At 43.1% G+C, this 16338-nt stretch overlaps 1 protein-coding gene across 1 annotated transcript in view; it reads right to left on the bottom strand.

The window, feature by feature from the left end:
• Positions 1 to 3966: 3966 nt before the first annotated feature.
• The window catches only part of cpa6 (carboxypeptidase A6), an 81110-nt gene continuing 68738 nt past the window's right edge, over positions 3967 to 16338 (bottom strand). Inside the window, exons 10-11 of the mRNA XM_043689378.1 lie at positions 12598 to 12682; positions 3967 to 4540 (exon numbers count right to left, since the gene is read on the bottom strand). Coding sequence (XP_043545313.1) covers positions 4347 to 4540; positions 12598 to 12682 — 279 coding nt within the window. The 3' untranslated portion in view covers positions 3967 to 4346. The remainder of the gene's footprint in view (positions 4541 to 12597; positions 12683 to 16338) is intronic.

Below are 16338 nucleotides of genomic sequence, written 5' to 3'. Positions count from 1 at the left end.
CTGACCTCATTACAGCCTTGGTTCAAACACAGACAAAAGAACTTGAGAGATGAGGTGACAGCCCTGGATATCAAGGCTACATTCAACAGACTGTGGCATCAAGGTACCCTAGCCAAACTGAATTCAATGGGTATCGGGGCAAATTCCAGACTTGGGCTGAAAAATGGCAAGTAACATTCGCACCACACAAATGCCAGGCAATGACCATCTCCAACGAGAGACAATCTAACCACTATCCCTTGATATTCAATGGCATCACCATCACCAAATCCTCCACTATCAACATTCTGGGGCTTACTATTGACAGGAAACTCAACTAGACTGGATATATATTGTGGCGACCAAAACAGGACAGAGACTTGCAATATGGCAGTGAGTAACTCACCTCTTGACTCCCACAGCCTGTCTTCCATCTACAAGGTACAAGTTGGAGTGTGAAGAAATTTGCCTGGATGGGTGCAGCTCCAGCAACACTTGAGGAACTTGACATCATCCAAGACAAAGCAGCCCACTTGATTGGCACCACATCCAACAAAAAGGTTAAGAGCAGCAGATACATGGAACACTACCACCTGAAATTTCACGCGAAGGCACTCACAAGCCTGACTTGGAAATATGTTGCCATTTCTTCAATGTCGCTGATTCAGAGTCCTGGAATTCCCTCCCGAAGGGCATTGTAGGTGATCTCGGTCAACTAGGGACAGGCAATAAATACTGGCCCAGCCAACAATGTCTATAACCCACGAGTGAATAAAAGAGTCATACTGAACTCAAAACATTCATTCTGTTCCTCTGTCCACAGCTGCTGCCAGAACTCGTGAGCTTCTCCAGTATTGTCTGTGTTTGCTTCAGATTTCCAGTTCCCACAGTATTTTTCTTCTTTGCAAATAGTTTAATTTTGTTTTTGCATTCACATGCTAGGTTTAGCTATCATTGAAAAGTGAAATTTTATTCTGCTTCAGATGCTTGTTTAATTGTCCAGGTCCAGTCAGGAGTAAATGTAACAGGACTGCAGATCTGTGATCTAATCAGCTGATTCTGGGGTCCATTGTGCTAATTAACATTCCTAAACACTGTGTTGTCTGCGTTCACCAGGTTGGCACCTTCTGTGCCTGGTAGCAAACTCTGTTACACTCCTCTTTGAAGTTGAATTGGTTTCCTAGCTTAATGGTGTTGGTAGCTGGAGGTTTATAATACACTATGAAGTTGCAGATTATGTTCAAATACATTGCTGCTTTTTCCAATAGCTCAAAATTGCCTCGTAGATCCTCAGTTTGATCCAGTAGATATTTCACAATATCCACCATTCAACTGAATGGTGATGTCAACAATAGAATGTTGGTCATTGACAGGATATCATCTGTACAATAATGTCAAGGACAGATGCATCTGTCACAGGTAAATGTGTAAGAACAGAATCAAGCATGACCTATCCTTTCTGGTGGTACTCTCATCATCACTGCTCTCATCTACACACATAATCACCTCCTCAAAAAATTTAGCAGGTCAGGCAGCATCCGAGGAGCAGGAAAATTGACGTTTTGGGCAAAAGCCCTTCATCAGAAATGGGTTGAGTACTCAAGCGAAAATTAGATTAGATCCCCTACAGTGTGGAAACAGGCCCTTCGGCCCAACAAGTCTACACCGACCCTCCGAAGAGAAACCCACCCAGACCCATTTCCCTCTGACTAATGCACCTAACACTATTGGCAATTTAGCATGGCCAATTTACCTGACCTGCACATCTTTGGACTGTGGGAGGAAACCAGAACACCCGGAGGAAACCCACGCAGACACGGGGAGAATGTGCAAACTCCACACAGACAGTCGCCTGAGGCTGGAATCAAACCTGGGACCCTGGTGCTGTGGGGCCGCAGTGCTAGCCACTGAGCCACCGTACCATCCACAAATCTGATAATCGAGTATAATGTGGGAAAATGTGCAGTTGTTAAGTTTGTCAAGCAGAATGAAAGACAGAGTACTGTATTACTGACATCAATAACGACTGCGGAATTCTGATGTGCCTCAGGATCTAGATGTTCTAAAAAGGCTAATATGCAGGCACAACATGCAATCAAGAAGGTTACAGGAATGCTATTCTTTATCATGAGAGGAATTGAACATAGAAATATGTTATGCTTCAGTCATGAGATATAGATGAGACCACATCTTGAACGTTGTGTGCAGTTTTCATCTCCATACTCTGGACAGGATGGACTTCTTTTCATTGGAGTTTAGAAAAGTGAAGGATGACTTGATTGAAGTGTAGAAGACCCTGAATGATGTTGATAAGATGGATGTGGAAAGAACTTTTCTTCTTGTGGGTGAATCCAGAACCAGGGGACACTGGTTTAAAATTAGGAGGTGAGGGGATTTATTTTCTCTCTTAGAGGCTTGTACAACCTTGGAACTTTCTGCATCAGAAGGTGGTGGAGATGAGATCTTTGAATAGTTTTGAGGCAAAGGGATAACGTTTCTGATTAGTTAGAGGAATCAAAGGTTATTTGAAATAAAGGGGAATGTGGAAAAAATAACACAACCAGCTCAGCATGATAAGAGTGGCTCAGTAGTTAGCACTGCTGCCTCAGCACCAGAGACCCGGTTTTGATTCCACCCTTGGGCGACTGTCTGTGTGGAATTCGGACATTCTCCCCGTGTTTGTGTTGGTTTTCTCTGGGTGCTCTAGTTTCCTCCTACAATCCAAAGATCTGCAGGTCAGGTGGGTTGGCCATGGGAAATTGCCCTCTGGTTTCCAGGGATGAGTAGACTAGGTGGATTAGCCATGGGAAATGCAAAGTTACGAGGATATAGTGAGGGTCAGGTTGGGATGCAGTTCGGAGAGTTGGTGCAAGCTCAATAGGCTGAATGGCCTCTTTCTACACCTTCAGATTCTATGATTTTACTGAATGGCACAGCATGCTCAAGGGGCAAAATATTGATGAGTTTATTTACATTTTGATTATGCCTTTTACAATACAATAGTCCTGCGCAGCATATCAAAACATCTGAATAACACAATAGGAATAAGACAGAAGTATTGCTTGTATTTGATAGTTCAACATTTTTAAGGTCTTTATATTGGGAAGCATTTATAACATTACTATATAGATTCAGGTGGGCCCTTTAAAACAAAGCAAAGGTTTTGGTCACTGACCAGACACTTGGTGCTCAAAGAAAGCTCTTCATGAAGATCTATCAATCTCGGTGGTGTGGTTTCTCCCTTTCCTAAGTTAGTTTGAATCTGACAGCCATTCTAGGGGTCATCCAGATATCCAAGAACGGTGGTGTCATCAAGCTGGGTGATAGCCAAGGTCACTGAAATATTCTCACAGACCAATTCCACCCCCACCCTTAATGCAATAAGTAAAATAGCGAGGTCTCCATTTTTTTGTTAAAGTTTTACACAAAGCAAATTAAATAATTGGGATAGCATCAAAGTAATAGTTGAAAAATTCTGAATTTCTGAAAAAAATCCAAACGTGATTTTAAAATAGTTATTAGAACTAAATGAGACATTCTATAAAGTTGCACTTTAGGAATTTTGGGGCTTGATTTTTAATTACAAACATAGCGCATCACTGAAAACTTGGTTACCCTTCAAGGAATAGGGTTCCGCATTTAATGGGCTTTATATGACAAATCACAAACTTTTCTTCAGTAAGTTAAGGTATTGGAAACTTCGAACAGGACAATCTACAAGGAAACTTACAATAACGGAACAACTCATGATCTCTACTTTTGACTGTACACGCGCTGTCAATTTTAGAGCAGAAATGACAATCAGAATTCCCGTATTCCCAATTCCTCCGTGTCCATCGTATCTGCTCCCAGGAGGACCAGTTCTACCACAGATCACACCAGATGGCCTCCTTCTTTAAAGACTGCGATTTCCCTTCCCACTTGGTTGAAGATGCCCTCCAACGCATCTCATCCACATCCTGAACCTCCGCCCTCAAACCCCATCCCTCCAACCGTAACAAAGACAGAACACCCCTGGTCCTCATCTTCCAACCATACCAACCTGCAAAATTTGGGACACAACTATATAATTTTTTTCGTGATACAAAAATCCAGGTGAAACTCTCCATTCTTATGTTATAGTGCAACCATACAAATGTTATGGCAATAAACGCCTGTCATTTGTGGTTGCCAAGATACTTACATTTATTTTTAAATTCATTCATTATCACTGGGAAGATCATAGTTTATTATCCATCCCATAATTCTCATGAAGCTAGAATATAGGAAGGGATGTAAACATATGGCCAATTTAACTTAAGAAAGAAAAACACCGCAAAATGATTTGTATTAATTTGAAAAGCACTAATAGGGTGATGATGAATAGCTTATCTCAATGGGCATTTCTTAAGAATATGGTTTGTAATATTTTTTACAGCTAATGTTGTTTCTGTACACGTGGGTTTTATGAGTGATTCTGGTAACAGAAATCCATAATATCCAGTGTCTCGCAATTCAAATGCAAATGCATATGGGATGCCATGTTTATAGGCCCAGTCCATAGAGCTACCAGAAGTGACATCTGAAAGGGAAAGGAGAAATCCATTATCAGAAGTTATTTTTCAATGTACTTGACTCAGTTGAGTCAATATAACCAATATTGAGTCAATAAAACATACACAATTTTATTTTGTATTATTCCAACAATTTCATCACAAGTGCACTATGCAGAAGACCTTCCCCTTTTACAAAATAACTACTTGTAAAGAATATCTTGGGATCAGTCCTCAGGAGACTAAGACCTGAGGACATAGCCTCTCAGGAAGTTCAGAATTGAGATGAGGGTGAATTTCTTCAGTCAGAATGTGGTGAATCTGAGGAACTCATTGTCATAGAAGGCTGTAGAGGCCAAGTGACTGAGTGTATTTAAGACAGAGAGATAGGTTCTTGATTAGTAAGGGGATGAAGGGTTTGTTGGGGGTGAGGGCAGGAGAATGGGGTTGAGAAACATATCAGCCATAATTAAATGGCAGAGTACACTTGATGGTCCCAGTGGTGTAATTCTGTTTCTGTGTTTTATAGTCTCATTTAAACTATAGTTTAATTTACACTACAGCAAGCCACTTCATCAATAATGCGTGTGACAGCATTTGTCTTTAGCTGTTCAAAACTACTTCCCTCGTCTCTTCCCAAAGCACTGTATGGTCTCTTTGTTCAATAATTTACTCAATTATTGTTTCCTTGAAGAAAGGTTTTCACCTCAATCAAACCATGGATTGAATATTATGTGGGGCTGAGTGAGATTTGTGACAGAATTGGGAGAGAAGTCCTGTGAGGTCTATCTTGATGTCAGGAGCTTCTTGTTCCATCTTTTACACTTCGACTAAACGGCGAGGTTAGTTTTTCACAAAGCAGTGCAAGTTGCTAATTAAGAGATGTTATAGCCTGCTAAATGCTTCATTAATAGAGCTCTTAAGGATAGTGGAATCAAGGGTTATGGGGATAAGGCAGGAACAGGATACTGATTGAGGATGATCAGCTATGATCATAATGAATGGTGGTGCTGGCTCAAAAGGCAGAATGGCCTACTCCTGCACCTATTGTCTATTGTCCATAATGGCTCCAATGCACCTCATTAATCCTCAGCTTCCTGTCTTAACAAATGTGCCACACAACCCAGTCTCAACATTGGTAAATTCAGCTCACCACCTCAAGACCAAGCAGCATCGCATGGCCCAGTCCATGGACACCAGCTACACGTACCTTTCAACCACCAACATTGGCAATCATTGCATCTCTCCAATCCAATCACAGCCTACTTAGGAAGCAGAGTTGTATTGCAGGAAGCACTGGGCAATTATCACTGAAAGGCTGCAGGAAGGGCCTTTTGCATTTCGGACAGGCACCCACCGTATGGATTGGACCAGGCTGTACCTTATGGCTGCTCACTCCCTCTCTTAGGGTTTGCTCACTTAACACCTACCTGCATGATCACAGCCTCCTTGTGTTGCCTTGCCTCACTGAGCATTCATGGCAACCAAGCACCTTGCCTTGCTGGTCAACAGACCTCAGTCAAGAAGTTGTACATCTTGCTAAAAGGCAGCAAGCTATCTCAATCTCACACCAACACAATGTGTCAGCAGTGCACATGGTAAACCCACTGCATGCACAATGAGGTATCAATTTCCAAGCTGAAGGTTGCTGCAGGAAGCAGCCTTGCTGATACTTTCGCCAAGGCCTCCAGACTCCCATCCTCAGGAGCTGAGGACATGGCCGTAAATCACGGTGGCTACAAGACTATAGCGAGACAAGGTATCGTACTCAGTCTCATTGATTGAATTAAATTGAATTGAATTGAATTTATTGTCATGTGTACCAAGGCACAGTGAAAAGCTTTGTCTTGACAATACAGGCAGATCACAGAGTTAAATAGCATAGGTAGTAAAGAATAGGTAAACAACAGCAAAAACAAAAACACAGGCATAGGTGAACATTAAGAGTTTGTGAGTCCATTCAGTATTCTAACAACAGTAGGGCAGAAACTGTTGCAAAACCGGCTGGTGCATGTGTTCAGGCTTCTGTACCTTCTCCCCAATGGTAGAGGTTGTAGAAAAACATTGCCAGGGTGGGATGGATCTTTGAGAATGCTGGCGGGCTTTCCTTCACAGTGGGCCTGGTAGATGGATTCTATAGATGGGAGGTTGGCCTTTGTGATTGTCCGGGCCAAGTTCACCACACTCTGTAACTGTCTCCGATCTTGAATGGTACAGTAGCCACACCAGGTAATGATACATCCAGACAGAATGCTCTCGATGGCGCACCTATAAAAGTTGGCAACTGTATTTGCTGTCGTGCCAAATTTCCTCAACTGTCTGAGGAAAAAGAGACGTTGTTGGGCCTTTGTAACCAGTGCATCCACATGAAGAGTCCAAGAAAGCTTGTTGTGGATGACCACTCCCTAGAGCTTGACACTCTCCACTTGTTCCACCTCTGTGTTGTTAATGTGTAGGGGCATGAATAACATCCCGCCAAAAGTCAATAATGAGTTCCTTGCTTTTGCTGGCATTGAGAGCTGGGTTGTTCTCAGTGCACCATTTTTCCAGGTCTTAGTCTATTTCGTCTGTAGTCTATTTTGTCACCATTTGAGATTCGACCGACTATGGTGGTGTCATCAGTGAACTTGTAAATGGCATTAGTCTGGTATTTGGCAACGCAGTCATGAGTATACAGTGAGTACAGTAGGGGGCTGAGTACACACCCCTGGCGGGCTCCAGTGTTGAGTGTTAGTGAGGATGAAATATTGTCCCCAATCTTCACTGATTGTGGCCTGTGGGTCAGGAAACTGAGGATCCAGTTGCAGAGAGTGGGGCTTAGTCCGAGATCACTAAGTTTAGTAATCAGTCTCGAGGGGATAATAGTGTTGAAGGCTGAACTGTAGTCAATGAGTTAGGTTCTTACATAGCTGTTCTTGTTGTCAAGACATTCTAGGGAGGAGTGAAGGGCAAGTGATATGGCATCTGATGTGGATCTGTTGGTCCAATAGGCAAATTGGAATGGGTCAAGGGTAGTGGGGAGGCTGAAATTGATTAATGCCATGATCAACCTTTCAAAGCCCTTCATGACCACCAAAGTTAGGGTCACTGGGCGGTAGTCATTGAGACATGCTGCATGAGCCTTCCTAGGCACAGGGATGGTGTTGGCCCTCTTGAAACAGGCAGGGACAGTGGCCTGCTTCAGGGAGAGGTTGAAGACGTCTGAGAAAACCTCTGTCAATTGATCTGCGCATGCTCTGAGTGTGCATCCTGATTCTCCGTCTGGTCCCATCACTTTCCTTGGATTCACATGAAGGAAACCTGATCTGACTCTGACACAGTGACTGTTGGGATAGGTTCGTCAGGACTTGTCAGATAGGTGCGACCTGTCCGCCGAAATTCTGCTCAAAGTGAGCACAGAAGGCATTGAGACGATCTGGGAGGGATATGTCATCGTCAGCTATCTTGCACTGTCTCTTTTTTAGAACCTGTGATGTCATTCAGTCCTTGCCATAGTCGCCGGTGATTGCACACCACTATGACTCAGACAGTTCCTGTGAGAACTGGTAATTACTCAGTTAGTGGGAGATGGATATGTCAACATCCTCACATGAGCAATGCCAATCTTCTCCTGCAAGGTCAAGATTCTCTTCTCATAAGGGCCGAGGATTCTAATGTTGGGTACCCTTTCATCCACTGAAATGTAGTAAGGTTCCCCGGGAAGGAGGAGGCAGTGAAGAGGTCACAAAGAGTTAGCGATGTGGGAAGACATTACAGGCAACTGTGAGATTGGTAAAGAATTGTAGCATTGGACTTTAAAAATGAGATCTCCAAACCAGATTGTTTAGGATTAACTGTTTTGGAGTAATTGGACATGACAATGAGCAATTAAAGAAAGTATAAAGTTACATGGAGAGTCAGCTGAGTGCAAAAACAGAGACAAAATGATGCTGGAATCCAAGGTTGATAAACAGGGAGCTGGAAGAACACAGCAAGCCAAGCAGCATTAGGAGGTGGAGAAGTCAATGTTTCGGGTGTAACCCTTTTTCATGACTGAATCTGATGCTGCCTGGCTTGCTGTGTTCTTCCAACTTCCCGCTTGTCTATAGTGGAAAAACAGCCTGTTTTAGCTGGATTCACCTTGGTTGGGTATGTAGGAAACGGAGAGACAGTTAACAGAGAGACACCTGGAACTGTTTTTTTTCCACAGAGGAATACTTGGAAATGGTGATAAGGCACATAATATTACTATTCTGAATCTAATGCTAAGAAGAAAGAACATTATACCACAGGAACAGGCTCTTCGGCCCTCCAAGCCTGCGCTGATCCAGTTCCTCGATCTAAACCTGTCGCTTATTTTCCAAGGATTTGTATCCCTCTGCCCCCTGCCTAATTATGAATCTGTCTAGATACATCTTAAATGATGCTATCATTCCTGCCCCTACCACCTCCACTGGCAATGCATTCCAGGGCACCCACCACCCTCTGCATAAAGAACTTTCCACGCATATCTCCCTTAAACTTTTCCCCTCTCATTTTGAAATCATGACCCCTAGTAATTGAATCCCCTAATCTGGAAAAAATCTCCTTGCTATCCACCCTGTCGATACCTCTCATGATTTTATGGACCTCACTCAGGTTCCCCCCTCAACCTCTGTCTTTCTAATGAAAATAATCCTAATCTACTCAACTTCTCTTCGCAGCTAGCACCCTCCATCCCAGGCAACATCCTGTTGAACCTCCTCTGCACCATCTCCAAAGTATCCATACCCTTCTGGTAATGTGGCAACCAGAACTGTACACAGTATTCCAAATGTGACCGAACCAAAGTCTTATACAACTGTAACATGACCAGCCGACTCTTGTACTCAATACCCCATCCAATGAAGGAAAGCATGCCATATGCCTTCTTGACCATGCTATCAACCTATGGTGCCAACTTCAGGGAACAATGGACCTGAACACCCAGATCTGTCTATACATCAATTTTCCCCAGGGCTTTTCCATTTACTGTATAGTTTGCTCTTGAATTGGATCTTCCAAAATGCATCACTTCGCATTTGCTCAGATTGAACTCCATCTGCCATTTCTCTGCCCAACTCTCCAATCTATCTATATTCTGCTGTATTCACTGACAGTCCCCTTCACTGTCTGCTACTCCACCAATCTTAGTGTCATCTGCAAACCTGCTAATCAGACCACCTATACCTTCCTTCAGATCATTTATGTATATCATAAACAACAGTGGTCCCAGCATGGATCCCTGTGGAACATCACTGGTCACAGTTCTCCATTTTGAGAAACACCCTTCCACTCCTAGTTTCCTGCTGCCCCGCCAGTTCTCTATCCATCTAGCTAGTACACCCTGGATCCCATGCATCTTCGCTTTCTCCATCAGCCTACTATGGATTATTATCATTAGAAAGACAGAGGTTGAGGGGGGAACCTTACCTTATCAAATGCCTTACTGAAGTCCATGTATATGACATCTGCAGCTTTTCTGTCATCAATCAACATCACTTCCTCAAATTATTCTATTAAGTTGATAAGACATGACCTTCCCCACAACAAAACCATGCTGCCCATTACTGATAAGCCCATTTTCTTCCAAATGGGAATAGATCCTATCCCTCAGTATCTTCTCCAGCAACTTCCCAACCACTGACGTCAGGCTCACCGGTCTATAATTACCTGGATTATCCCTGCTACCCTTCTTAAACCAGGGGACAACATTAGCAATTCTCCAGTCCTCAGGGACCTCACCCATGTTCAAGGATGCTGCAAAGATATCTGGTAAAGTCCCAGCTATTTCCTCTCTTGCTTCACTCAGTAACCTAGGATAGATCCTATCCTGACCTGGGAACTTGTTCACCTTAACGCCTTTTAAAATACCCAACACTTCCTTCCTCCTTATGCTGACTTGACCTAGAGTAATCAAACATCTATCCTTACCCTCAACATCCGCCATGTCCCTCTCCACAGTGAAGACTGATGAAGAGTACTCATTAAGAATCTCACTCATTTTCTCTGACTCTATGCATAAGTTTCCTCCATTGTCCTTGAGTGTGGCACTCTTTCTTGAATTACCCTCTTGCTCCTTATATGTGAATAAAAGGTTTTTGGATTTTCCTTAACCCTAAAGATATTTCGTGACCGCATTTCACCCTCTTAATTCCTCGTTTCAGATTGGTCCTACTTTTCCGATATTCTTCCAAAGCTTCATCTGTTTTCAGTTGCTGAGACCTTAAGTATACTTCCTACGGGGGTCTCTGTCCCATCATTGGACTGGATTCATGAGACCAGTGCCACAGAATCTGAGATAGATCCCAGTGCCAGCTGTCAAAGTCCCCAGTGAGAAGACAAGGCGGTGAGACACATTTATCTGAACCTGTATAAAGTAGTTGAAGCTAATAGAAGTTAATTGAAGCTCAGTGATTTGAATATAAAGTAGATAAAGCAAAGACATTTGCCAGATATTGACATGCACATGTCTTCTTGTAATCATTCTACTCAGAGCTTAAAGAACTTTGAGATAGTTTCAGCCTAAGCATGTGCCTTGGTGGGAGATGGGTGCAGTAGCAGAAACAAGGGTCTGGCACATTGTCTGAGGCAGTGGTCTTGGTTACTGACTTTCTTTCAACACTGCTGGCCTTTCCTTCTCAGCATCAAGCAGGTACTGACCCAGAGTCTGAAGCACGGTTCTTTCTGCCAGTCCTCCAGGACTCTCCTTCACTGCACCCTGTCCACCAGCTCCCTGTAGAACAGCGAGACCACTCGCCCCCTCACAACACCTTCAGAAAAGGTCCCTGACTGAGCGAAACACATTCAGAAAGTCAGTGCTCATCTCGGTGCACAGCAGTCTTTTAAATATTGTGCAGGCATCACTATAGTCACTCTCCCACTAGGCATTCCAGTCCCTCCTAAAGTCACTCCCCCACAACATGTTACAGTCATTGCTACAGTCACTGCCCCACTAGGCATTCCATTACCCACTACTGTAACTGCCCCACAACATGTTACAGTCACTGCTACAGTCACCACTCTGCTTGGCCCCAGATTGCACCCCAAATGAAACAGCCAGGGCCACTCACCTGCTGGCCTCATTACATTCTTGGTTCAAACATAGACAAAAGAGCTGATTCCAGAGGGGAGGTGAGAGTGACAGCGCTTGACATCAAGGCTGCATTCAACTATGTGCGACATTAAGGAGCTCTCGCAGAAGTGCAATCAATGGATATCAGGGGGCAAACTCTACTGATTGGTGTCATAACTAGCGCATAGGCAGATGGTTGTGGTTTCATGCAGGTCAGTCATCTCAGCTCCAGGACATCTCTGCAGGAGTTCCTCAGGGTAGTGTCCTAAGCCCAACCATCTACAGCTGCCTCGTCAATGACCATCTCTCCATCATAAGGTCAGAAGTGGGGATGTTCACCAATGATTGCACAATGTTCACCTTTCGTGACCCCTCACATACTGAAGCAGTCTATATTCAAGTGCAACAAGATCTGATAATATCAAGCGTTGGGCTGACAAGTGGCAAGTAACATTCATGCCACATTAATACCAGACAATGACCATCCCCAAAAAGAAACAATCAAATCATTGTCCCTTGAAATTCAAGGGTTTCACCATCACTGAATCCCCCACTATCAACATCCTGGGGTTTACCATTGACCAGAAACTCAAGTGGACTTGCCACATAAACACAATGACTACAAAAGTAGGTCAGAGGCTAGGAATACTGTGGCAAGTGACTCAACTCCCAATTCCCCAAAACTTGTCCATCATTTACACAGCACAGGTCAGGAGTGTGGTGAAATACTGCCCACTTGCTTGAATGGGTACAGCTTGACACCACATCCACAAATATCCACTCCTTCCACCATTGATGCTCAGTACACACTGCTGCTGCTATCTACAAGGTGCACTGCAGAAATTCACCAAAGCTCCTTATACAGCACCTCCCAAACCCATACCCACTTCCATTAGAAGGATGAGAGCAGCAGATACATGGGAACATCACCACCTGCACGTCCCCTCCAAGCCACTTATCATCCTGACTCAGATATATATCGTTGTTTCTTCACTGTTAATTATAAAAACTTACACAAAATGCTTGAAGCTGGCCCATGTTTGTATTTGATACCATACACTGAGTAAAGCGCATTGACTGCCTTAAATGCTGCAGATTCCTGAAAAATGAAACAAAAATAATAAAGCTCGTTACTTAAAGAATTTAAGTCTCAGTTGAATGAAAAGTTTGCATTGTTTTGTGAAGCTGTTAACATTATTGTAAGGCCAAGTGAGTGATATTAAGGATCACCATATAACTCAATAAATCAAAATAGTTTCACTTCATGGGGTTATAAATAAACAATAGTCTGATCCAATGTTCTGAAGAACAGTCATGAGATTCAAAATGTTAACTCAACTTCTCTTACCTCATGTGCTGCCGGACCATTTGAGTTTCTCCAGCACTTTCTGTTTTGATTTCAGATGGAGTTAAGAATGATCGGATCAGCCAAGAATTCATTAAATGGTGGAGCAGAACTGATGGGCTGAATGGCCTACCTCCGTTCCAATGGTCAGATCTCCACTGTGTTTTGAGTTTTTACTGGATTCATTTTTTTCTTGGTTTTTTCTTTCCCTTGTTTTGTTTTACTTTTGGACCATACCAGCTGTATTCAGAAAGCATGTCCAATCTTGTAACCAGTTAAATAATGAACATGTTCCCAATCCTGAGATTGTAGCTTCCTGACTTTACTACAATCTCTACCATCAACTATTCCCACTGCCAAATGGACTTGTTGAAGTAATTTCACACAGAAGCTAGACATCAAAATGTCCTTGTATTCCTAAAATTCCTGAGTTAAACTCAGTTCTAAAATATTGCTTGAAAATAAGAATGAGGACTTTTAAAATTAGGCATGGTTTAGCTGGAAGACAATTTAAGTAGCAAACATAAGGACAATGCTTTCATGAGCTTTGGTGCACATGTGGACATAGTTGGCAGAGAACGGACAACTTAAAGGTTAAGAAAGGCAGATCTTAGGAGACCGAGCAAGACTGCATCGCATGGCTTCAGTCTGTAGGTAACAAAGATGCAGATGAAGGTTTCAACAATGAATGAGTTTGAACTGGGACAGTGTCGAGTGGTGGTAGAGACATGGAAGTAGATGGTCTTTATAATGGTGCTGTTGTGGTTTGAAGTTCATTTCTGGATCAAATAGGATGCCAGTATTGAAAACAGATTGTGACGGGGACTGAGAACGAGAGGTTTTGTCTTTTCAACATTTAACTTGAAGAAAAATGCAAGACTAGATTTTCAGCAAACAGTCTGACAATATAACAACAATGAATAGGGGCATGCATCAGCTTCTCGAAAGGGAAAACAACCGACTTCCAAACTAGCGATGGATACATCTAACCACAATAATGTTGACATGAGTCAAGTCATACAGAGGAAACAATATAGAACTTCCCCAGGGTGCTTACCCCGTAAGTGAGTGAAGAAAACTGTGGGATCAGATGAGTAAAAAGGGGTGTGAGGGGTGATGTTGGAATAGAACTGGATTTTACGTTATTTGTTGATGCGAATATGGCTATCGCTGGTACTTATCGCTCAGAAATGGGTTGAGAAACAGATGGCATAATTTTTAAGTGTTTTGCAAAAGAGAAACCAAATGAGCAATGTGAAGACCTTCTTACACAGCGGGTAGTTAGGATATGGACTGCACGGCTTGGAAATGTGCTGGAGGCAAGTTCAACTGAGGCACTTGAGAGCCTGGGTGATTACTTAAACAGAAACAGTGAGCAGCGTTACAGGGAAAAAGCAAGAGATGAGCACAAAGTTAAAATGCTCACCAGCTGGCACAGACATTATGGGCCAAATAGCCTCTTTCTGCACCAAGGCGATTCTGAGATTTGCCCTTGAAGAGGTCCTGCTGAACTGCTTTCTTGAACTGCACTAGTTCGTGTGGTGTAGGTGTACCCAACGTGTTGTTAAGCAAGATGTTCCAGGACTTTGAGCTATTGATAGGGAAGGAAGGGTGATATAGTTCAAGTCAGGATGATGGATGTGACATTGAGGGTAATTTCCAAGTGGTGGCATTCCCATACACTGGCTGCCCTCATGCCTCTGGGTGACAGCAATCACTGGAGTGCTGCTGAAGAAGCTCAGGGCAGCTTTCACGTGGTACACAGCGCTGGCATTGTTCACTGATGATGAAGGAAATGATTAATATTTAACTTGGGGGATGGCTGAAGATCAAGCAGCGTAATTTTTTCCCAACTTGTGTCAAGCTCTTTAAGTGTGCATGGAGCTGCATTCATCCAGACAAGTGGATGGTAATTGGCAGCTTCTGACCTGTTCTTGCAGCCACAGTATTTAGATGGCTGACCCAGTTGGATATTTTGTCAATGGTAATCCCCATGATATTCTTAAGAGGGAAATCAGGAGTACAGGAGTTGGGACGTCATGCTGAGGTTAGTGAGACCTCTTCCAGAGTACTGTGTGCAGTTTTGGATGCCCTGCTGATCACTATCAATTATTGTTTAAAAAAACTCATCTGGATCACTCATATCCTTCATAGAAGGAAATCTGCCATCCTTACCTGGTCAGGCCTACATGTGACTCCAAGCTCACAGCAATATGATTACCTCTTAGCTACCCTCTGAAATGGGTATCCAGTTATTAGGCAAGATATTCAGTTCAAGGGCAATTCGGCAATTAGGACACTGATGAGCACATTTTTAAAAATGGATTTTGGCTCCAACATGATTACCTCTAGCGTTCCTGAAAGATTTATCCTCGGTTCCCTCCTATCTCCTTACCAAAGAAGCATCCCTACAAATAAGTACTAGGTCACATGGACAAGATGAGAGCAGTCTGGAGAGAAACTAGAGAAAGATGAAAGTTCCGGCAGGAGAAAGCTTTGCTCAACGATGAAGAGAAGAGAGGGAAGCAGTTAACTCAGTGATTCAAACTTAGCAACTTAGCATCCCATTGGAGATGAAGTGATGGAAACCAAGGGAGAGGAGATTGTTTGTAGAAGAGGGGCCATCTTTGCATTCCAGGATGATAACAGAAGAGTGAGCAATCTTAGCTGACATAAATAGGACCTGATGGTACATTCTGTGGTCCTACCAGATCTTGCAGTAAAGGGCTAAAACAGCCATTTCTTTCCAAATCTGTCTCCTTTGGATTTAAGGGACTGGAGAGGAGTGGTGTACCATGGGAAATGAGCCAAACATCAGTGTAGTGGCTTTAGTGGAGAACAGGTTTGGAGGTGTGGACGTGGTTGAGCAATTTAGTGGCTACAGAAATGTTGTGGAGACTGTTGGGTCAAAGGTTAGACAGTTGGAATTTTGAAAGTATCACTGTTAGGGATTTGGAAGAATATCTTTTCCTGCAGACTGCACAGAAGGAAAGAGGGTGACACAGGTGAAGGTAGATGTGTGTGGACACTGTTCCTAGGAAGTGATCAGAAATGGCCTTGTTTTCGATTGACATATAGTGAGGCAACATGAGATAGCAAAATCAAGGAAGCGGTAAGGAATACGAAAGGAAAACAGAAATGGCTGGAGAAACTCAACAGGCCTGGCAGCATCAATGGAAAGAAAGCAGAGTTAGTGTTTCAGGTCCGATGTCCCTTCATGAGGAGAGTTCTGATGTTCTGATGAAGAGTCACTGGTTCAAAGGTGAACTTTGCTTTCTTCTCACAGTTGCTACCAGAACTGCTGAGTTTCTCCAGCAATTTCTCTTTGTGTTTCACATAGAACATAGAAAAGTACAGCACAGCCCTTTGGCACACGATGTTGTGCTGAGATTTAACCCTATGTAAAATAT

The sequence above is a fragment of the Chiloscyllium plagiosum genome, chromosome 4, assembly GCF_004010195.1.
Source record: "Chiloscyllium plagiosum isolate BGI_BamShark_2017 chromosome 4, ASM401019v2, whole genome shotgun sequence".
Taxonomy (NCBI): Eukaryota; Metazoa; Chordata; class Chondrichthyes; order Orectolobiformes; family Hemiscylliidae; genus Chiloscyllium; species Chiloscyllium plagiosum.
The sequence above is the reverse complement of the archived record's forward strand: the minus strand, read 5'-3'. Positions and strand labels throughout refer to the sequence as shown.